Here is a 16551-nt window from a genome sequence, read left to right as displayed (position 1 = left end):
ATACTGTGCTTGAAATCGTTTGCTTACTATGTGTTAACATGTAGCTAACAGCCTCCTAGTTTAGAGTTCAAGCTGAGTTCAAGGTTGGCTGATAAAATCTCATTTCTCAATATTTATATCCTCATAGCATTTGGTCCCACCTTGGTTCATGTCAATAATTCAGAGAAGCCTAAATGGGAAACTATCTCACAGGACCTCAAAATCTCTATATGCTTTGCAAGACAGTAAATGAGAGAAATTTACTTTTGGTGCTAGAAAAAGATAACCAGTGACTCTAAGTGATACTGAATATGTGTGATCATTGTGACAAACACAATAATTCTGATTTCTCTTATTTTCTTTTAAAATGGGGCATGTGTAAAAATGCACACCCCTTGCTCTATGAAGTAAAAACATGGAGAAATCAAAGTAGCTGATAATCAGAATATCAGATGACATTTGGCTTTGACATGTATTTTCGGTCTCTGAGTTTCTGAAAATCCACAGTACTTCAAATAATGTAAGGACATACTACAAATGTAAGGACATATCTAGACTCAGAAGAAACCCAAATATGTAGCTCCCTCGTCCTAACTTGTGTTTGATTTCTTTTTGCTTTCCAGTTCATGCTAGGAGTGGAAGGCATTCTTCTTAGGCTACTTGGGTATCAGGAGACCCAGCCCTTTCCCTGTGAATATTTGATTTTACTTCTTGTGAGTGTTCAGGTAAGGTCTACCTAGGTCAAACCTACGAGGTTAAAAGAAACATTGTCAACCCATCCATTTTCTTTGCTTACATTATCAAAAGATTGGTCTGACTGACATTTCTCTAACTGAATTGACAAGTTGTTTTGAAGGTGAATTTAGTGCTTTGCTTTTCAAAGCCTTTCCTAGCAGCTAAACCAGCTAAAGGTGTGGAGACAGGAAGCACTAACCTCAAACCTCTTTCCCTCACAGCTCCTGCTTAACAACAGGCAACATGAAGAGTGAGATTGGAGGTGAGAAGGTACTTATCTGCTGCTTGTGAGCAAGGTACTGAGAGCTAAAAGATTTCCCACAGATAATCTGTGAATCTTGTGAAACAGCCGACTTCAGGAAAATTGAAAGTTGCTTGAACTTCCATGAGAATGGCAGTGGGTGGTGGGGAAGCTTGGTTACAAAAAAAAACAACTCTTGCCGTTTACACCTATTATAAACGGGTCAATTACCATATTTAGTAATGAGGTCAACCCTCTGCATAGGTGGGGTGGTAACCACCTCTAAGGTGTGGCTCCCAGCATCAAAGAACCCTGACCTTAAAAGGACCCTCCCACCAGCTCAGTTAATGCTTAGATTTCCAAAGAAAATGAAGCCCAAAATGCAATATGGGAAACACATTGGCTTAATTTAGTATCTATGGCTTACATTCACAGGGCTATAAAATGCTGTCTCTTATCTCATCTGAACTCTATATTCAACTGTGAAGTAAATAGGCAGGACAGTCATCTTTATGCCCATCTTACAGATGGGGAAACTGAGGTCAAAGAGGTAGATGAGTTGTCCAAGGTTACAGGAAACATAAGTGATCCTTGAAATTTAAGCTCATAACTTATGACTTCTAATCTATTGTTCATTTCCTTCTGCCATGTTGCATCAAAATTTCAACACAATTGCAGTGATTGGTTCTAGATCCTCTCAAAGTTGGACTTGATAGGGAGGATGGTACTAGATGTCTGGAGTGAGGGTTAGGGAGGAGATTACCATTAAGTAGGGGAGTGAATGGAATGGGAAGAGGACCAGAACAGAATACATTTCATTTTCCCCACTATTTTATTAGAGTCTTATCCTGCAAAAAAACACACTCAACTGGAAGGGAACTTGGAGATGATCTATGCCAAGTCCTTATTTTAAAGAAGAGGCTATTGGGGGGAAAAAAGAGAAGAAGTAAATGACTTTTCAAACAAGGTCACACAAATAATGGAAGAGCTAAGATGTAATTTATTTATTTAGACATCTAGGAGTAATGTTTTAAATCATAAATGGACAGAAAAACAACTTTGTTCATTCAGCAAGACTGAATTTATTTCATGCTCATATCTAGAAAAAAATACATTTCCAAATTTTTTGCCTCTAATGCACATATACAAAACATTTTGCTTACAATTTTGAAGATTTCCTGAAGGTCATAGATGGATCCCAGATAAGGCTTACAGACAGTATGATCACATCAAATGATCTTATAAATTCTTTCTGATGCACAAGTAATAATTATACCATTGAGATCTTCCATTCTAGCTTACCCAAGTGTACAAAAGGGATTGAACATACACATGAGTCAACACATAAAGTCACATTTCAGTCTGAACTTCACTAGGAAAATCCTTAACTTCAGGGCTTTTGTGAATTACATTTGTTTGTCATAGTTTTTCCTTTTCTTTATCGTAGCACCATAGAGAAATAAAACGTACTGGGAAGCTAAAGAAGCAGTTAGAGAGCTGGAATACATGATTAATTAGCAAAATGTGATTTTCCTCTAGAATCTTTAAGAACTTTATCAGGTTCCATTTATGCACATCATAGTCTGACTTTCTTTTGCCGTTGAAAAATCAGGTTGTAAGATTCTAATTATCTTGTTTCCTTTTAAAAATTCGGACTGAACAGAATTTCACATGTTAGGTAGGAACCAACAACAATGAAAGCTTCTACTTTCAGCCATCTTGCCCTGTGATATTTGTGAGCATACTGTGAAGGTGATGCTGATTTCCCTGGCATAGAAGAGCACCTCCCTCCTGACCACAGAGCTGGTTAAGTTACTGTAACTTTCCTCTGAGTATATTTCCTGTTCAGGCCCAGGATGCCCTTCAACACGTGACCATCTGACCACTGGCTCCTTTTCAGGCTCTGTAAGGGGTAGGCTCCCCCACAAGACAACCCGGTGGTTGCTCAGGAAACTGTGAGACAAACTGTGCTCCCTGAGAAGAAAGGAGGACTCAACAGTCTATGGCTCTGATAACCTTAGCTGGTGGCCTGGCTTCCTTCTGATAAGAGAAAGAGAAGTACAAAACATTCACCAGACTGTAGCACCTTTCACCATCCTCTCTGAGCTGCAATGAAGATAAAAACAAAGCTATTCATGACCTACCATGCTTTGAATGGACCCAGCCTTTCTCTCCCAGAAATTCATGTTAAAATGAAAAAATGGTAATAATAATGATAATAATGCAGGTTATGGTTTAAAAATAATTCTGTGGTCATTTCATCTAGTTTTCTGTTGACTGTTATCTTGAAAGTCTTCCCATTTTCACAAGAAATGAAGATTTAAGGAAAATCTCTTCACACAAAAAAAGGGGGCTTTGAATAAGCTTGATAAACATGCATATACAGTGGTCCTCTGGATCCATGGGGTGTTGGTTCCAGGACCCCTGCAGATACCAAAATCCGTGGAAGCTCAAGTCATGCAATTGTTGGTCCTCTGTATCCATAGATTCTGCATCCCACAAATACTGTTTTTGATCCATGGTTGATTGAATCCACAGATGCATAACCCGTGGATACAGTGGGCCAACTATATGTTGTCTCATTCCAGATCCCAAATGAAAACAGATGGCACACACAAAATTGGGCAAGAGTAGGAAGGTTATTTATGAAAGGACTGTTGGCAAAGGTGTGGCAATAGCAGAACCACGAGGGGTAGTGCCAGAGCCTGTGACTTGCAGCAGCAGAATTATGACCACCCTTAGGTCGAAAGAGACCAGGGGACAGCGAAGTTACCAGAACCAGAAGGCAAGAGAGTTGTGTAGTGGAGGCCACCATGACAGAAGCAATGACTTCCATCAAGAGAAGCAGACCAAGCAACCAGCTTTGGCCAAGATTGTGTATATCACAACTATCAGTTATACCAAGCACATTAACTGTTCTTGACAGAAAGTATGGTTTTAAAACAAAATCTAAAGAGGTTTTAGTTTGAACAAGGACAAATGATTATAGGTAACAATATAAATAGAAATAGAATCCTGATTAATAAATTTACTAAAGGCCTGGCACAGTGGATTACACCTGTAATCCTAGCACTTTGGGAGGCTGACACAGGTGGATCGCTTGAACCCAGGAGATGGAAACCAGCCTGGGCAACATGGCGAGACCCCATTTCTACAAAAAATACAAAAATTAGCTGGGTGTGGGGGTACCTGGCTATGGTGGCATGTGCCTGTAGTCCCAGCTCCTTGGGAGGCTGAGGTGGGAGGATCACTTGAGCCCAGGAGGTCAAGGCTGCAGTGAGTGGTGATTGCACCACTGCACTCCAGCCTGAGCAACAAAGTGAGACCCCATCTCAAATAAATAAATAATTTACTAAAGAAGTTGCTTTTGGTCAGCACTAATCTAAGCCCCACCTTTAACCTTTATTTTTGTTCCTACACAGGCAGACACTATAATGTAGAGGACACTTGTTCTTGTCCTCTTAAAAAAATTATTGTGCTACATGTAACTGTCAGAAAGTAAGTCAAAGGTCAGATAGTTCAGTAGCAAAAAGTCCCATATGAGCACCAAGATCTAAGGCATTCATTTTTGAGAGGGAAAAGTTATCAAAAACAATCAATGAGTACTTTCTGAGAAGAAATTTTGATGTGTCACAGAATCGTCCTTTGGTATTCTGACTTCTGCTGTGACAGCGTCATTCATTTATTCATCAAATAAATAAGGGACCTAATGTACTTGATTCTTAGGAGATGGGAAGATGTAAAAGACAGAGCTGTTTCATTCTAGGAGAAATCCGAAGGCAGGTACACAATCAGCTACTCTCCGAAGCCATCCGTGGTACATGAACCCTTTAAAGGGTCATTGACAGGCACGCGAAAGAGGCCTTGTTTCCAGACAGGATGATTCTGGAGGCTTTTGTAGAGACTTCACATTTAGCTGGGCCATAAGGTCTGGGGCAAATTTAGACAGGCTAAGATCATGGAAATGACCTTAGTGTGAGAGTTTATTGGGAATTGGCAGAGTATTCCATTTATGTAGGATGGAAACAGATGAAGATGGCCGATACCAGTCATGGGGAGCCAAGAAAAGGCACATAGATTTTACCAGAAAGGCCATGGGAGATGCTGAAGATGTCTGAGTTGAGAATGTTGTGGTACATGCTGCTTTGGGAAGGTTAGCACAGCCTTGAGGAGTGCAGCAAGCAATCTTGACTGCCCTTGGCTTGGAGCAAGAGAAGAGCTGAGGCAGAGACCAATCAGGAGGCTGATGCAATAGCACTGATGTGAGTTCATAAGGCCTGAGCTGCGGAGGTGGCAGCTGGTATGAAAGGGTCAAACAAGGCATTGGTGCTCAGTTTTACAGACTGATGATGAACAGGAATGGAAACCGACCCAGAGTTCACGCATTGGGTAAGGGTATGAGTGGAGGCACCATTGACAAAATGAGGTAAGTTAAGAGGAAATTTGTTCATCCTGGAGGAAAGATCCAGAAGGAGTTAGAAGTATAGGACTAGAGTTCGAGGAAGCCAGTTGGGGATAGAAATGTACATTAGGAAGTTCATATGTATTAGGATGACAGTTAATATTAAAATTGCTAAAAACCATCACCTGTGCTGTAACCCATCCCTACCACTCAGAGACGCCACCCAGCAATGCAGGATGTGAGTGCTCTGGGACCAAAACTTCCTAAACCCAAAGCAACATAAACTCAGATGCAGTGTGACCCAATCCCTGCCGTTCACAGGTCAGGTCTGCAATTTTCCTCTGATCTTCTAATGTTAGAAAGACAATCTAAGGGGACAACATAGCAAGAGCACCTTAACTTACATGAAAGTGGAACCCATACCAAGAGCCACCAAACAACTCCCCAAAATCAAATCTTACATTCTAAAAGGTTGCCTGTAGTCTAAATAGGAGGTAACCAGGGAATTATAGCTTTCTGTACATACATATTATTATAGTAATTCAGTTAACGGATCAAAAGAAAACCCACAGGTATAAAGAGACCTCCTCTATTAATTTATTATTTATTTTCTAAATATATGTTTTAATCTAGTAACCAAATTTGAGAGCCATATTTTCCTCCTGAGCCACAATTATCCTGATCCCTCACTCAAAACAACTCTGTAATGAAGACAACAGTACATTTTTCCTGTCTGTTCCATTCTGCCTAAATCACATACCTCTGAAGAATCTGCTCAGGATCACCTTGTCATATACAGAACCTCCAGGTAAATGTCATGGCCCAGAAGTTTAAATAATTACTGTGTTGGATCTTAACATTGCATAGGAAAACAGGAGACAGCAAAGGCAGCATTGCCCCCTCGAAGTCCAGCAGTCATTTCTAAGCACATTCGCAGCATCTAGGATCCTGGTTAGCAATCCCTGCAAGGGATTTCAGAGATGGCTGGTTTGTAATTTCTTGTATTTGCTCTATCAGGTCATAAGAGCATCCACAAGGGGATGGGGTAGTTGAGCTGCCTTGTTAGACCCGACAAAAGTTAGCTTTTTAAAAAATTCCACTTCAGAAGCACTTTTAAGCCAGAAAGTAGACCTGAGATATCCTCCAGCCCAAACTCTTCATGTATCAGATGAAGAAACCGAGGCCTAGAAAAGTTCTGTCACAGTATGACAGACTAATACTCCTAATCACATCCCCCACCTTGAGAAATCCTTGGGATTAGCTTTTGAGTTTGAAAAAAGAGAGGGCAAAAGAATAGCGGACTGCCCTCCCCAAGCCAAGGTCAAGCAACCATATCCTTGTTCCAAAACACACAGGGAAATGCTAAGATTAACATCCCTGACTGGAAACTGGAGCCCCGCCCATAATGTTGGGCAGGGTTGGTTTGAACCCTGTGACCCTGTGATCTCAGCCGTGAGCTGAGGTCAAGCCTAGCCATAGTGTGCATTGTTGAGGACTCAAGCAAGAATTTAAAGTACACATGGGCAAAGTCTTCAGAGAGAAGGCGTGTATTACCCAGTAGCCCTTGTTGATATAGGTTTAACATCATGACCTACTCTGAGAGATTTGTTTGTTTTTAACCTCAGGTTCACCAGTATAGAATCACTCATCTACCTTAGCTTCATTCTAACTTATCTCTACCCCTATAAGTCTCTTCTCTTCCTCCCCATCTTCTTAGAGATTTGTCCTCCTCTCTCTAATACACTCATCTCCTATGCAACAAATCTCCCTCCCTATCTCCTTGAGAAAACTATCCCCACCCTCTTTTTTTCCTCTCCCTCCTCCTCCTTTCTTTCCTAATAATAGCCTTCTCTATCCTCAAGCCCTGCAATGCTACACACACACACACTCTCTCTCTCTCTCTCTCTCTCTCTCTCTCTCTCTCTCTCACTCCCTCTCTCTCTCTCTCTGTCTCTCAGGTCCAGCACTTGGCTCCTTCCACATATCAAACATACTTAAGTCACTCAGCCATTTGCAAACATTTATTATTACATGCACAAAATACCATGGTAGACATTTTAGGTGATATAAGTTCCTAATTGTCTTTACCTTGTCTATTTCCTCTCCTTTTCACTGTCTCTGTTTCGTCCCCCTCCACTTTTTCTTAATCCTGTGAAGTCTTATCTTTCTTCTCCATGTCTCTGCCTAAACTCAAAAGTCCCAGCTGGCGTTTCAGCCAAATCCCAAGCCATTATTCACTCCTTTCCCTCTTATGTTTAATGCTATTAACCACTATCTTTTTGAAACTCTTTCCCTCATTGGCTTAGTGGCATTCCACTAGCCTCACTGTGTCCCCCTGCCTCTCTCACCACTTTCTCTGTCTCCTTCACTAGCTAACCATCCTTTTCAGCTGACTCCCATCAGAGCCAGTTTCCAGATTCAGCTCCACTCTCTGTTTTTCTACAGTTATGCCCTCTCCTTTCGACTAGCCATCTATTCCCATAACTCCAGCTTCATTCCAAAGATAAGGATTCTGAAATATTTTCTTCTTACCCAGGCCATTACTTCAAAATGACTTGAAAATAAAGTTTGAATTTCTGTTATCAGTATTCTATCCTTTGCTTAACTGGATTCTCCGCTGCTTCTCCATAACCTCACACATTCAGAGTTGCCATCTGTTCTGAGAACATGAAACAGTATTCCTGGTTTAATTTCTTTATTAATCCACCTTTTCCTGCCTGAGACAACACAGCATTGGTAAGAACATGAACCCCAGAGCAAGACCATCTGGATTTACATACTTAGTAGCTTTGTGACCATAAGCAAGATGCTCTACCCACTCTGTGCTTCAGTTTCCCCATCTATGAAATAGTATAATCATAGCAATCATAGTAACTACCTCATAGGACTTGGGGGAAGATTAGATGACTTAATACAGGGAAAGCCAGGCAGAACACTACCTGGCACATTATAAGTGCAAAATAAATGTTAGCTAGCAATTATTATTAATAACAACGTTCATTCAAATCTTGTCTACTGTCCAGTCTAATTCTCAACTCTCCATAAAGGCTTACCTTTCTACATTAATCTTACCAGAGTATTTATTTTATGCTTCCTCATTTTGTTACTAATTCATTCATTTCTTTCTTCAACAAATATTTATTGAGTAACTATATGCTTACAGCATTGTGCCTAATACAGAGGTTAGAAGGATGAATAAGACATGATTCTGCCCTCAAGGAGTTCATAGTCTAGTGGAAAAGAAAATAAATGTGTCAATACACAATAATAATTTGGAGAAACTTGAGAGGGAAGGAAGTCCCTCTCTTTGCCATTTGGGGTCTCAGAGAAGGCTTCTTCAGGTGAGAGGTGTAGAGGACATTTCAGATTATAAAAATAATGTATGCAAACCAAAGTCCTTTAGTCATCAAATAGCATGGTGAGGTAGTGACTGCCAAGTGTTATTTATCTGTTTCCAGATGTTACATCCTCCTGTTATATATAACCTACTCAACTAAATCATAGGGGCTGTAAAAGCAGAGAGAACTCAGTTAACTACCTAATTACTTGTACTACACAATACTTGTGTACTGATTTTATATTTCTTTTTTTTTTTTTTTTTTTTTGTTGAGACGGAATCTCGCTCTGTCACCCAGGCTGGAGTGCATTGACACAATCTCTGCTCACTGCAACCTCTGCCTCCTAGGTTCAAGCAATTCTCCTACCTCAGCCTCCCCAGTAGCTGGGACTACAGGTGTGTACCACCACGCCTGGCTAATTTTTGTATTTTTAGTAGAGATGGGGTTTCACCATATTGGCCAGACTGGTCTCAAACTTCTGACCTCAGGTGATCTGCCTGCCTTGGTCTCCCAAAGTGCTGGGATTACAGGTGTGAGGCACCATATCCGGCCTATATTTCTTTTTATATTCTCTGAAACTCTGATGGAGATTAAAATATAAGAGGTTTAATAAATATTTGTTAAGTTGAGATACACTTCCGTCAGAACTCCTCTTCCAAGACCACAATAAAGGCTGAAGTATCCAGAAGCTTCTTCGAGGAGGTGGATCTTTCACGAAAAGTCTAACATGAAAGACAAGTAGATTACATGGTGGATTGTGAGCCAATGAGGTGATTCAGATATTGCAGAAAGGGGCTCACAATTAGATCAGAGGCCAAAGTGAACTATGAGTGAGTAATTCTGAATGATACCATCAGGAACCATTAACCTGGTTATATTGTCAGCCACAATACCCAAGATAATGAAGATGATGACAAAGAAAAAGATGACAGTAATGGTGATGCAGAGATAAGGGAGCAGCTCAAAGTTAAGTAAGAACTTCTCCACCACCTTGCAGGTTCTCTTCCAGCAATGAAAACAGAAGCACATATAACCTGCATGGTGACACGAGACTAAATAAACATGCCTTTGAAATTAACATTGAAATAGTGAGAAGTCTAAACTCTTTTTTCCAAGCCTCTACCAAATGACTGAGTAGTTCTTGATCCTATCCAGTGCACTTCTCTTCTAGTGTTTGGAGTCCTCAAAATGAGATTAACAAGGAAAAAGTTAGACACTTGCATGCAACCACCTCTCTGTGGGGCCTGGGTTACCTTCCCCCCAGCTTCAGGCACCAATTCTCATGCTATAATTATCAGGCTCAAAGCTCTGAGTGAATTGTCTTGGTTTTTTTGGTTTTGGGTTTTTGGTGCTAACACCCTGTCATTGGCCAAAAACGGCCAAATAAATCACCGTAAAAGAGACACAGATATCTTCACACAGCTTAACCAGAGAGCCATTCAGTCAGTCACAAAACCACCCAGGTGTAATTTTTCCAGATGCTCAGCTCAACTATGTACTGAGAAGAAAAGTTCCAGCCTCTGTGAAGTTCCATAAATAATAAATTTCTTGAAGAAAAAGGCAAACAAAAATTTAACCAACATGAGAAAGAGAAGAAGATTCTATCCCTTGCCATGACCTGCTGGGAAACAATTGTGCTTTGAAGGAGTGTCCGTCCTCTGATTTTTAGACAACCAAGTCTGACATGAATTGCGTATCCTCATCAATGCCTACACTGGTTAATAAAGGGCTTTTGTGTTAGAGATGATAAACCACAACAAATTTTCTTCTGGGATGTTGGTGGCATAAAAATTTTCCTTTTGTAAATGTCAGCACACTGCTTGCAGGAAATACTTGGAGGAAGATATCCACACAAGATAAAAGCCAAATGGTAATCATATGGCATTTCTCCACCCTTGAAAAAAGGCATAAGACGTTAAAAAGGAGGAGGGTCTATGTCTTAAAGAAGGGGAGGCAGCGAGATCCTCTCCCCACCCATAGTAAAAGTTTGAATGTGAGAGCTTTGGAGTTACAATCACAGATTCATTTCTATTTCTAATCTATCTGTGGCAATGACTCATTCCATTTCCTGGTATTGATATATTGATATTAATTTTGCAGTCCTTGCTGTAAACGTCCTTGCTGGATGGTTGCCTTAAAAAACACAATGTGTTAACTAGGGCATGGTAGTAGAGTAAAACAAATCCTTAAGCAATGCCTATACTTTTGAAATATCCATCAAATTTACTTGAAATGACAAAAACATCCAGTCAATTTCTTTTAACAGAAAAACTGGCCACAGCATATTGGAAGTCATGTAAATACGGCAATCTGTTGATTTTTTGACATTCATCTTTTCACCTTACTTTCCCAAGCCCAGTCTCAGAGCAACACTTAACTGTGAGAAACAAATTACTTCTTTCCGTATACAACCAGCTCAGGGGAGTCATTGGCTGAAGACTAGAGTACAAATAAAATTTTTAATTGCTTTGCTGATGACTTTTTATTAAATGTCAGTTATTTTCCTGCCTTCCATGCCTCTCTCAGAAAAATAAGTGCTAAGGGAAGGCGCTGGAGAAATTAGCTTTGTCCAAACTCGCCATTTTGACAGTTTTTTGCCCAAGTTTTGGAGAAGTGAAAAGGAATGATCTCATGGAAAAATAAGTGGTAATATGCTGATTTTTCTCTTAATACTGGATGATTAGGCTTGCTAAAAAATAGCAAATATGGCCTGAAACATGTGACCAATGTCAAGTATTTTGTGCATACCATCCTTCTATCATCAATCCCAGAGCATTTCCCTCTTAAGGCTCTGTAGTTCTGGGCTGGACTCCTATCCCAAAGTCCAGCAAAATACTCTCTGTGGATCTCAGTTGCACAATTATCCAAGTCTAGTAGAAAACATGCAAAGGGCTTATCTAAGTTAAGGTTTCCTCACTCTTCCTAAATCACACTTCTTTAACTTAGCCATAAATATCTCTCTACACTGTCATCCAACTCATAAGGAATCAGGTTAGACTTAACCTTTATAGAATAAATATTTTAAGCTATGCTGTAAACAAATAAGTTACATTATTAAATTAATGGAAAAAAGAACTATTCTTCATATACATACATACACACACATGCACGCACACAGATACACATCTCAACACAGGCATAACAGTGGTTTCTCAGACCTAGGAAGGACAATTACACTTTGACCAGAGAATTTCCTTATCTATAATTTCTTAATGGAAGGTGTGTACAGAGAAAGGCAAAGCACACAAGAAGCTTTGCACTATTTGATTAGAATGCAGCATAATTTTTTTTTTTTTTTTGAGACTGTTGCCCAGGCTGGAGTGCAGGGGTGCAATCTCAGCTCACAGCAACCTCCGCGTCCCGGGTTTAAGCAATTCTCCTGCCTAAGCCTCACAAGTAGCTGGGATTACAGGCGCATGCCACCACACCCTGCTAATTTTTTTGTATTTTTAGTAGAGATGGGATTTCACCATGTTAGCCCGACTGGTCTCCAACTCCTGACCTCAAGTGATCCACCCGCCTCAGCGTCCCACGATTACAGGCGTGAGCCACCACACCAGGCCAAATCATACATTTTTTATGTGGTCATTCTTTTCTTGCTCGTAAGTTTTCTTACTGGAAAAGACTGTAAAAGTGTCCCCTTCACTCCCATCTCTTTCCTTCTTCATTAGATAGCCACTCAGTATCAAATGCTAAAAGTTATTAGAAAAGTGAATTGGCATTTGAAAAGTAAATATATCTCAAAGTAGAAAACAAAGGCCCTATGTGTGTGAACTCTCCAACCACTTATCTAGCTAGTCCCCTTTTAATAAATGTTCTAAAGAAAACGTACAAAGTTTTGAGTCTTACCAAAAACTCTTCAAAAGAGAGTGAATAAGTTGATGACAGATAGGTGTCCACAAAGCACATCAGAAAAGTATTTAGTGTACAATTAACAATTTTAAATAGTTTTCAGTCAGGGTAGGCTTCCCTTGACTGTCTAACAAATTAAGTAATTTTAAATATTCTTTAAGTTTGAGAGATCTCTTAACAATAAGGTTTAGACCTTTTTAAAATAAATGTTAAAGATTCTTGTAGAATGTATTTGGTAGCTGTAAACGCTTGGTACCAGATCTCATTGCCAACTCATGTCTTTCATTATATCAACACGTTTTATAAATATACACAATTTGTGCTCACTGGTACGTCAGACCATAAAATAAACGGGTATATATGCAACTACTGTACCTCTGCAGATTGGGAAATTATACTCTTTTGGCTATGTACACTTAATGTTTAAGAATAACAACAAATAATGCAGTCTCTGTACTGCCAAAATAAGAAAGAAAATTGAGGATACTGGCTTTTCAAGGTATCTTTCAGGGAAAAATAACTGTCCTTATTTAAGCATGACTGTTGACCCCTATCAGTCCAGTTTTTGAACCAAGCGGGGGCCTTTTTCTAACTCTGAGAACAAGTTGAATGAGCATCTTACTCCAGCCCACCCAAGTAACAAATTCTTTCTGTTAGAAATTGTGCTTGTGATTTTCCGAAGTTAATTTAACCCTGGATTTACCTGAGTCCATGAAATTACAAATCGCACCATGTTAGATGGAATAGCATAATAATCAACAACACCGGCTCTGGAGTCAGACTAAGGTGGTTCAGACCCTGCCTCCTATAGCTGCCACCTGTACATCCTTGGGCAAATCCCTTAATGTGCCTGCCCCTCAGTCTCTTCATCTGAAATGAAGTTAACTGTAATACCTATCTTCTAGTTACGAGAACTGTGTACTGCTCAAAGTGCTAGATGTATTATCCTCCTCATCATCGTCATTGGGAACTTAAAGAATTTTAATCTAAGAAAATACATTTTGGCCGATTGTAAAAGAAAACTAATTTATTAATATTGGTGTTGTAGCAGCTTCTGTGGTGACTCCAGAATTCATGTTGGAACTCATTCAATTCAGGTAGATAGAGTAATTACAGTTCACATTTATCTTGCAAGCCAAGCACTGACTGAGCTAAGCCCTTCACATGGATTATTTCATTTTACCTCACAATGACCTTGAGGTGAGGTTTATTATTATTCCCACTTTACAGATAAGGAAACTGAGGTTTGGAGAGTTTAAATAATAGCTAAGCCTAAGCTTAGCTAGTGAGAATTGGACCTGTGTTAGGAACATAGGCAACCTAAATTCAGAGCTTCCAGAACCAATCTACTTACAGCAGCTTTCTTAAATTAAAAAAAAAAAGAAAGAAAGAAAGAAACGATACATAAATTAAAAATTCTTGGCCAGGCATGGTAGCTCATGCCTGTAACCCTAGCACTTTGGGAGGCAGAGGCAGGTGGATTGCTTGAGCTCAGAAGTTTGAGACCAGCCTGGGCAACATAGTGAAACCCCATCTCAATTTAAAAAAAATAATAATAATAATAAATTCTTGGGACACTATCAACTAATAGCTAGAGAAACTAATAGCTTAGAAAATTTATTTCCAAGGGACTTTTGTTAAGATACTATATTGTAGTCTGAGAATCAATGATTTTCAAAATAACACATTGCCCTATTACAGCAAAACTACACTTCAAATGTTCAAATTTCACACATTGTTAGAAATTTAAAATAAACTAAGCCAATTGGAAGACCTCAAAAAATATTTACAGAAATAAAGACATTAACATTGTTTACCTGTTACTTGAATTGAAGGGAATAAGTTGAGAGCCAAGAGCAGCCTGAGCATCTTTGTCCTGACGATGGGCTAGGGTTCCAGCCCCTCCTCCCCGAGGAACCCGAAGTGTGAGGGGAACTGAAAGACGCACCTGCCAAGGCCTGAGAGTCTCCGTCATCCACGGCCACCACCACCGCCACCATCCCCTTAGGGCACATGATCAAGGCACTCAAACCACAAGGCATCCTGACTGCAGCATTTCACACAGGATATAACGTTGTTTTGATGACTTTAGACTTTTACTTCTATTTTTAAAGACTTTTTTTTTTGTCACTGAAAAATAGTAGGTCACTACATGATGGGCTTATGGGAATTATTCTTTATTGATGGATATCAAGAGTTGTGTAAAAGGGGTGCTTGAAATCCAGCAGAGATTAAAGGGGAGACAAAGTGTTCTTAAGAAGGAACAGGCCGGGTGCGGTGGCTCACGCCTGTAATCCCAGCAATTTGGGAGGCCAAAGTGGGTGGATCACTTGAGGCCAGGAGGTCAAGACGAGCCTGGCCAACATGGTGAAACCCCGTCTCCATTGAAAATACAAAAAATTAGCCAGGCATCATGGTGGATACCTGTAATCCCAGCTACTAGGGAGGCTAAGGCAGGAGAATCGCTTGAACCCAGGAGGTGGAGGCCGCTATGAGCTGAGATCATGCCACTGCACTCCAGCCAGGGCAACAGAATGAGAAAAGAAAGACAGAAAGAAAGAGAGAAAGAAAAGAAAAGAAAAGAAGGAAAGAAGGAAGGAAGGGGAGAGAGAAAAAAGAAAGAAAGAAAGAGAGAGAGAGAAAGAGAAAGAAAAGAAAGAAAGAGAAAGAAAGAAAGAAATGTGGAAAGAGAGAAAGAGGGAGGGAGAGAAGGAAGGAAGGAAGGAGAGAGAGAAAGAAAGAATAAAGTCTCTAGCAGAGGAGAGATTTTCATAGGATGGGGACAGGTGTCAAAAAGATAATGGTAAGAATTCTACTGAGGAATTGGGAAACATCTGCATAAATGTTTAAAGGAGTTACAAATATTAGAAATGTAACATCTGTGTAGGACATAAGGTAGCCCTCTGGAGCATTTAGCACACAGTGCTTGATTTATGTCAAGCCTCCTCCAACTCACTTCTAGGAACTTTGCAAAACCCATTCTACGTGCAAGCAGCCAGCCAGCTGAGTATCTGGGGGAGGTTCCCTAAGCAAAGGGAAAGTCAAAACAACATTCTATGTTCTTAGTGGGACAGTAAGGCAACCAAAAGCCCCTTGGTGTCTCATGCTCTCTACGTCCCTCAAGGTTAAGTAATAGGGCACAAAAGGAGGCTCCGTGGCAGGATTTCTGAGATTCATAACCACCACCCGACTGCACCCTTCTTCAACTCCCAGGCCCTTTGCAGAGAGGGTTATTCCACCAGCATGGCCAACTGCTCTCTTCTTCCGGCACCTACGTCAGTATCTTGTACTCAATGACTTCTTCAAAACTTTTCCAGTAATTTTTTTCTTCTTTTTGATAATCTAAGCTTTGTGCAATTACTCTAGTTGGGAGTTTTGTGTATGTGGGTTGTTTTAAAAGATAACTTGTATTGCTTTTTATTCTGACTATAAAAGTAAGGCATATTTCATTGATAATGTTTAGAAAAATTATAAGCATTAAAACAAGATTCATCCATATTCTTACCACCCTAATATAAACACTGCTAATATTCTGGTCCACTGCCTTCCACCTGTTGGTCTGTTAAGATTTTTACATGTTTAATATCATGTTTTACTTACAGTTTTCATCAGATATGTACTATTATTTGTTATATCTTGAACATTTTCCCATGTCATTTAAGTATCTTTATAAACATTATTTGTAATTGATGCATAATATTCCATTCTCTCATTATATCATAAATTGTTTAACAAACCCCTAGTGTTGTTACCTTTTTTTCTTCGCTATTTTAAAATGCTATAGTCAAACTCTTTGATGACCTAGCTGTAAGAGGAGGCAGGCTTCATGTCCCTCCCTCCTGATCTGATAAATGACAGATCAAAAGTATTTCCTCTCCTGGTAGACCTTCTTTGTTCACACTTCAATTTTCCCACAAACACAGTCTTTGTGAACCCCTCTTACTAACACATCTTTTGGTCCTTTGGAGAAATTTGTCCTTGGAAATGATTCACTCACACTTCTG

General features: G+C 39.8%; 1 protein-coding gene across 2 annotated transcripts in view; it reads right to left on the bottom strand.

The window, feature by feature from the left end:
* Positions 1 to 15931, bottom strand: part of CD28 (CD28 molecule) — a 33693-nt gene extending 17762 nt beyond the window's left edge. Inside the window, exon 1 of one of the 2 annotated variants that reach the window (XM_057301478.1) lies at positions 14365 to 15931. In XM_057301478.1, coding sequence (XP_057157461.1) covers positions 14365 to 14416 — 52 coding nt within the window. In that variant the 5' untranslated portion in view covers positions 14417 to 15931. The remainder of the gene's footprint in view (positions 1 to 14364) is intronic. The other variant, XM_003820778.4, reaches the window with a different exon arrangement.
* Between the last annotated feature and the right edge of the window lie 620 nt (positions 15932 to 16551).

The sequence above is a fragment of the Pan paniscus genome, chromosome 13 (genome assembly GCF_029289425.2).
Source record: "Pan paniscus chromosome 13, NHGRI_mPanPan1-v2.0_pri, whole genome shotgun sequence".
Lineage (NCBI taxonomy): Eukaryota > Metazoa > Chordata > Mammalia > Primates > Hominidae > Pan > Pan paniscus.
This window is presented reverse-complemented; position numbering and strand designations above follow the sequence as displayed.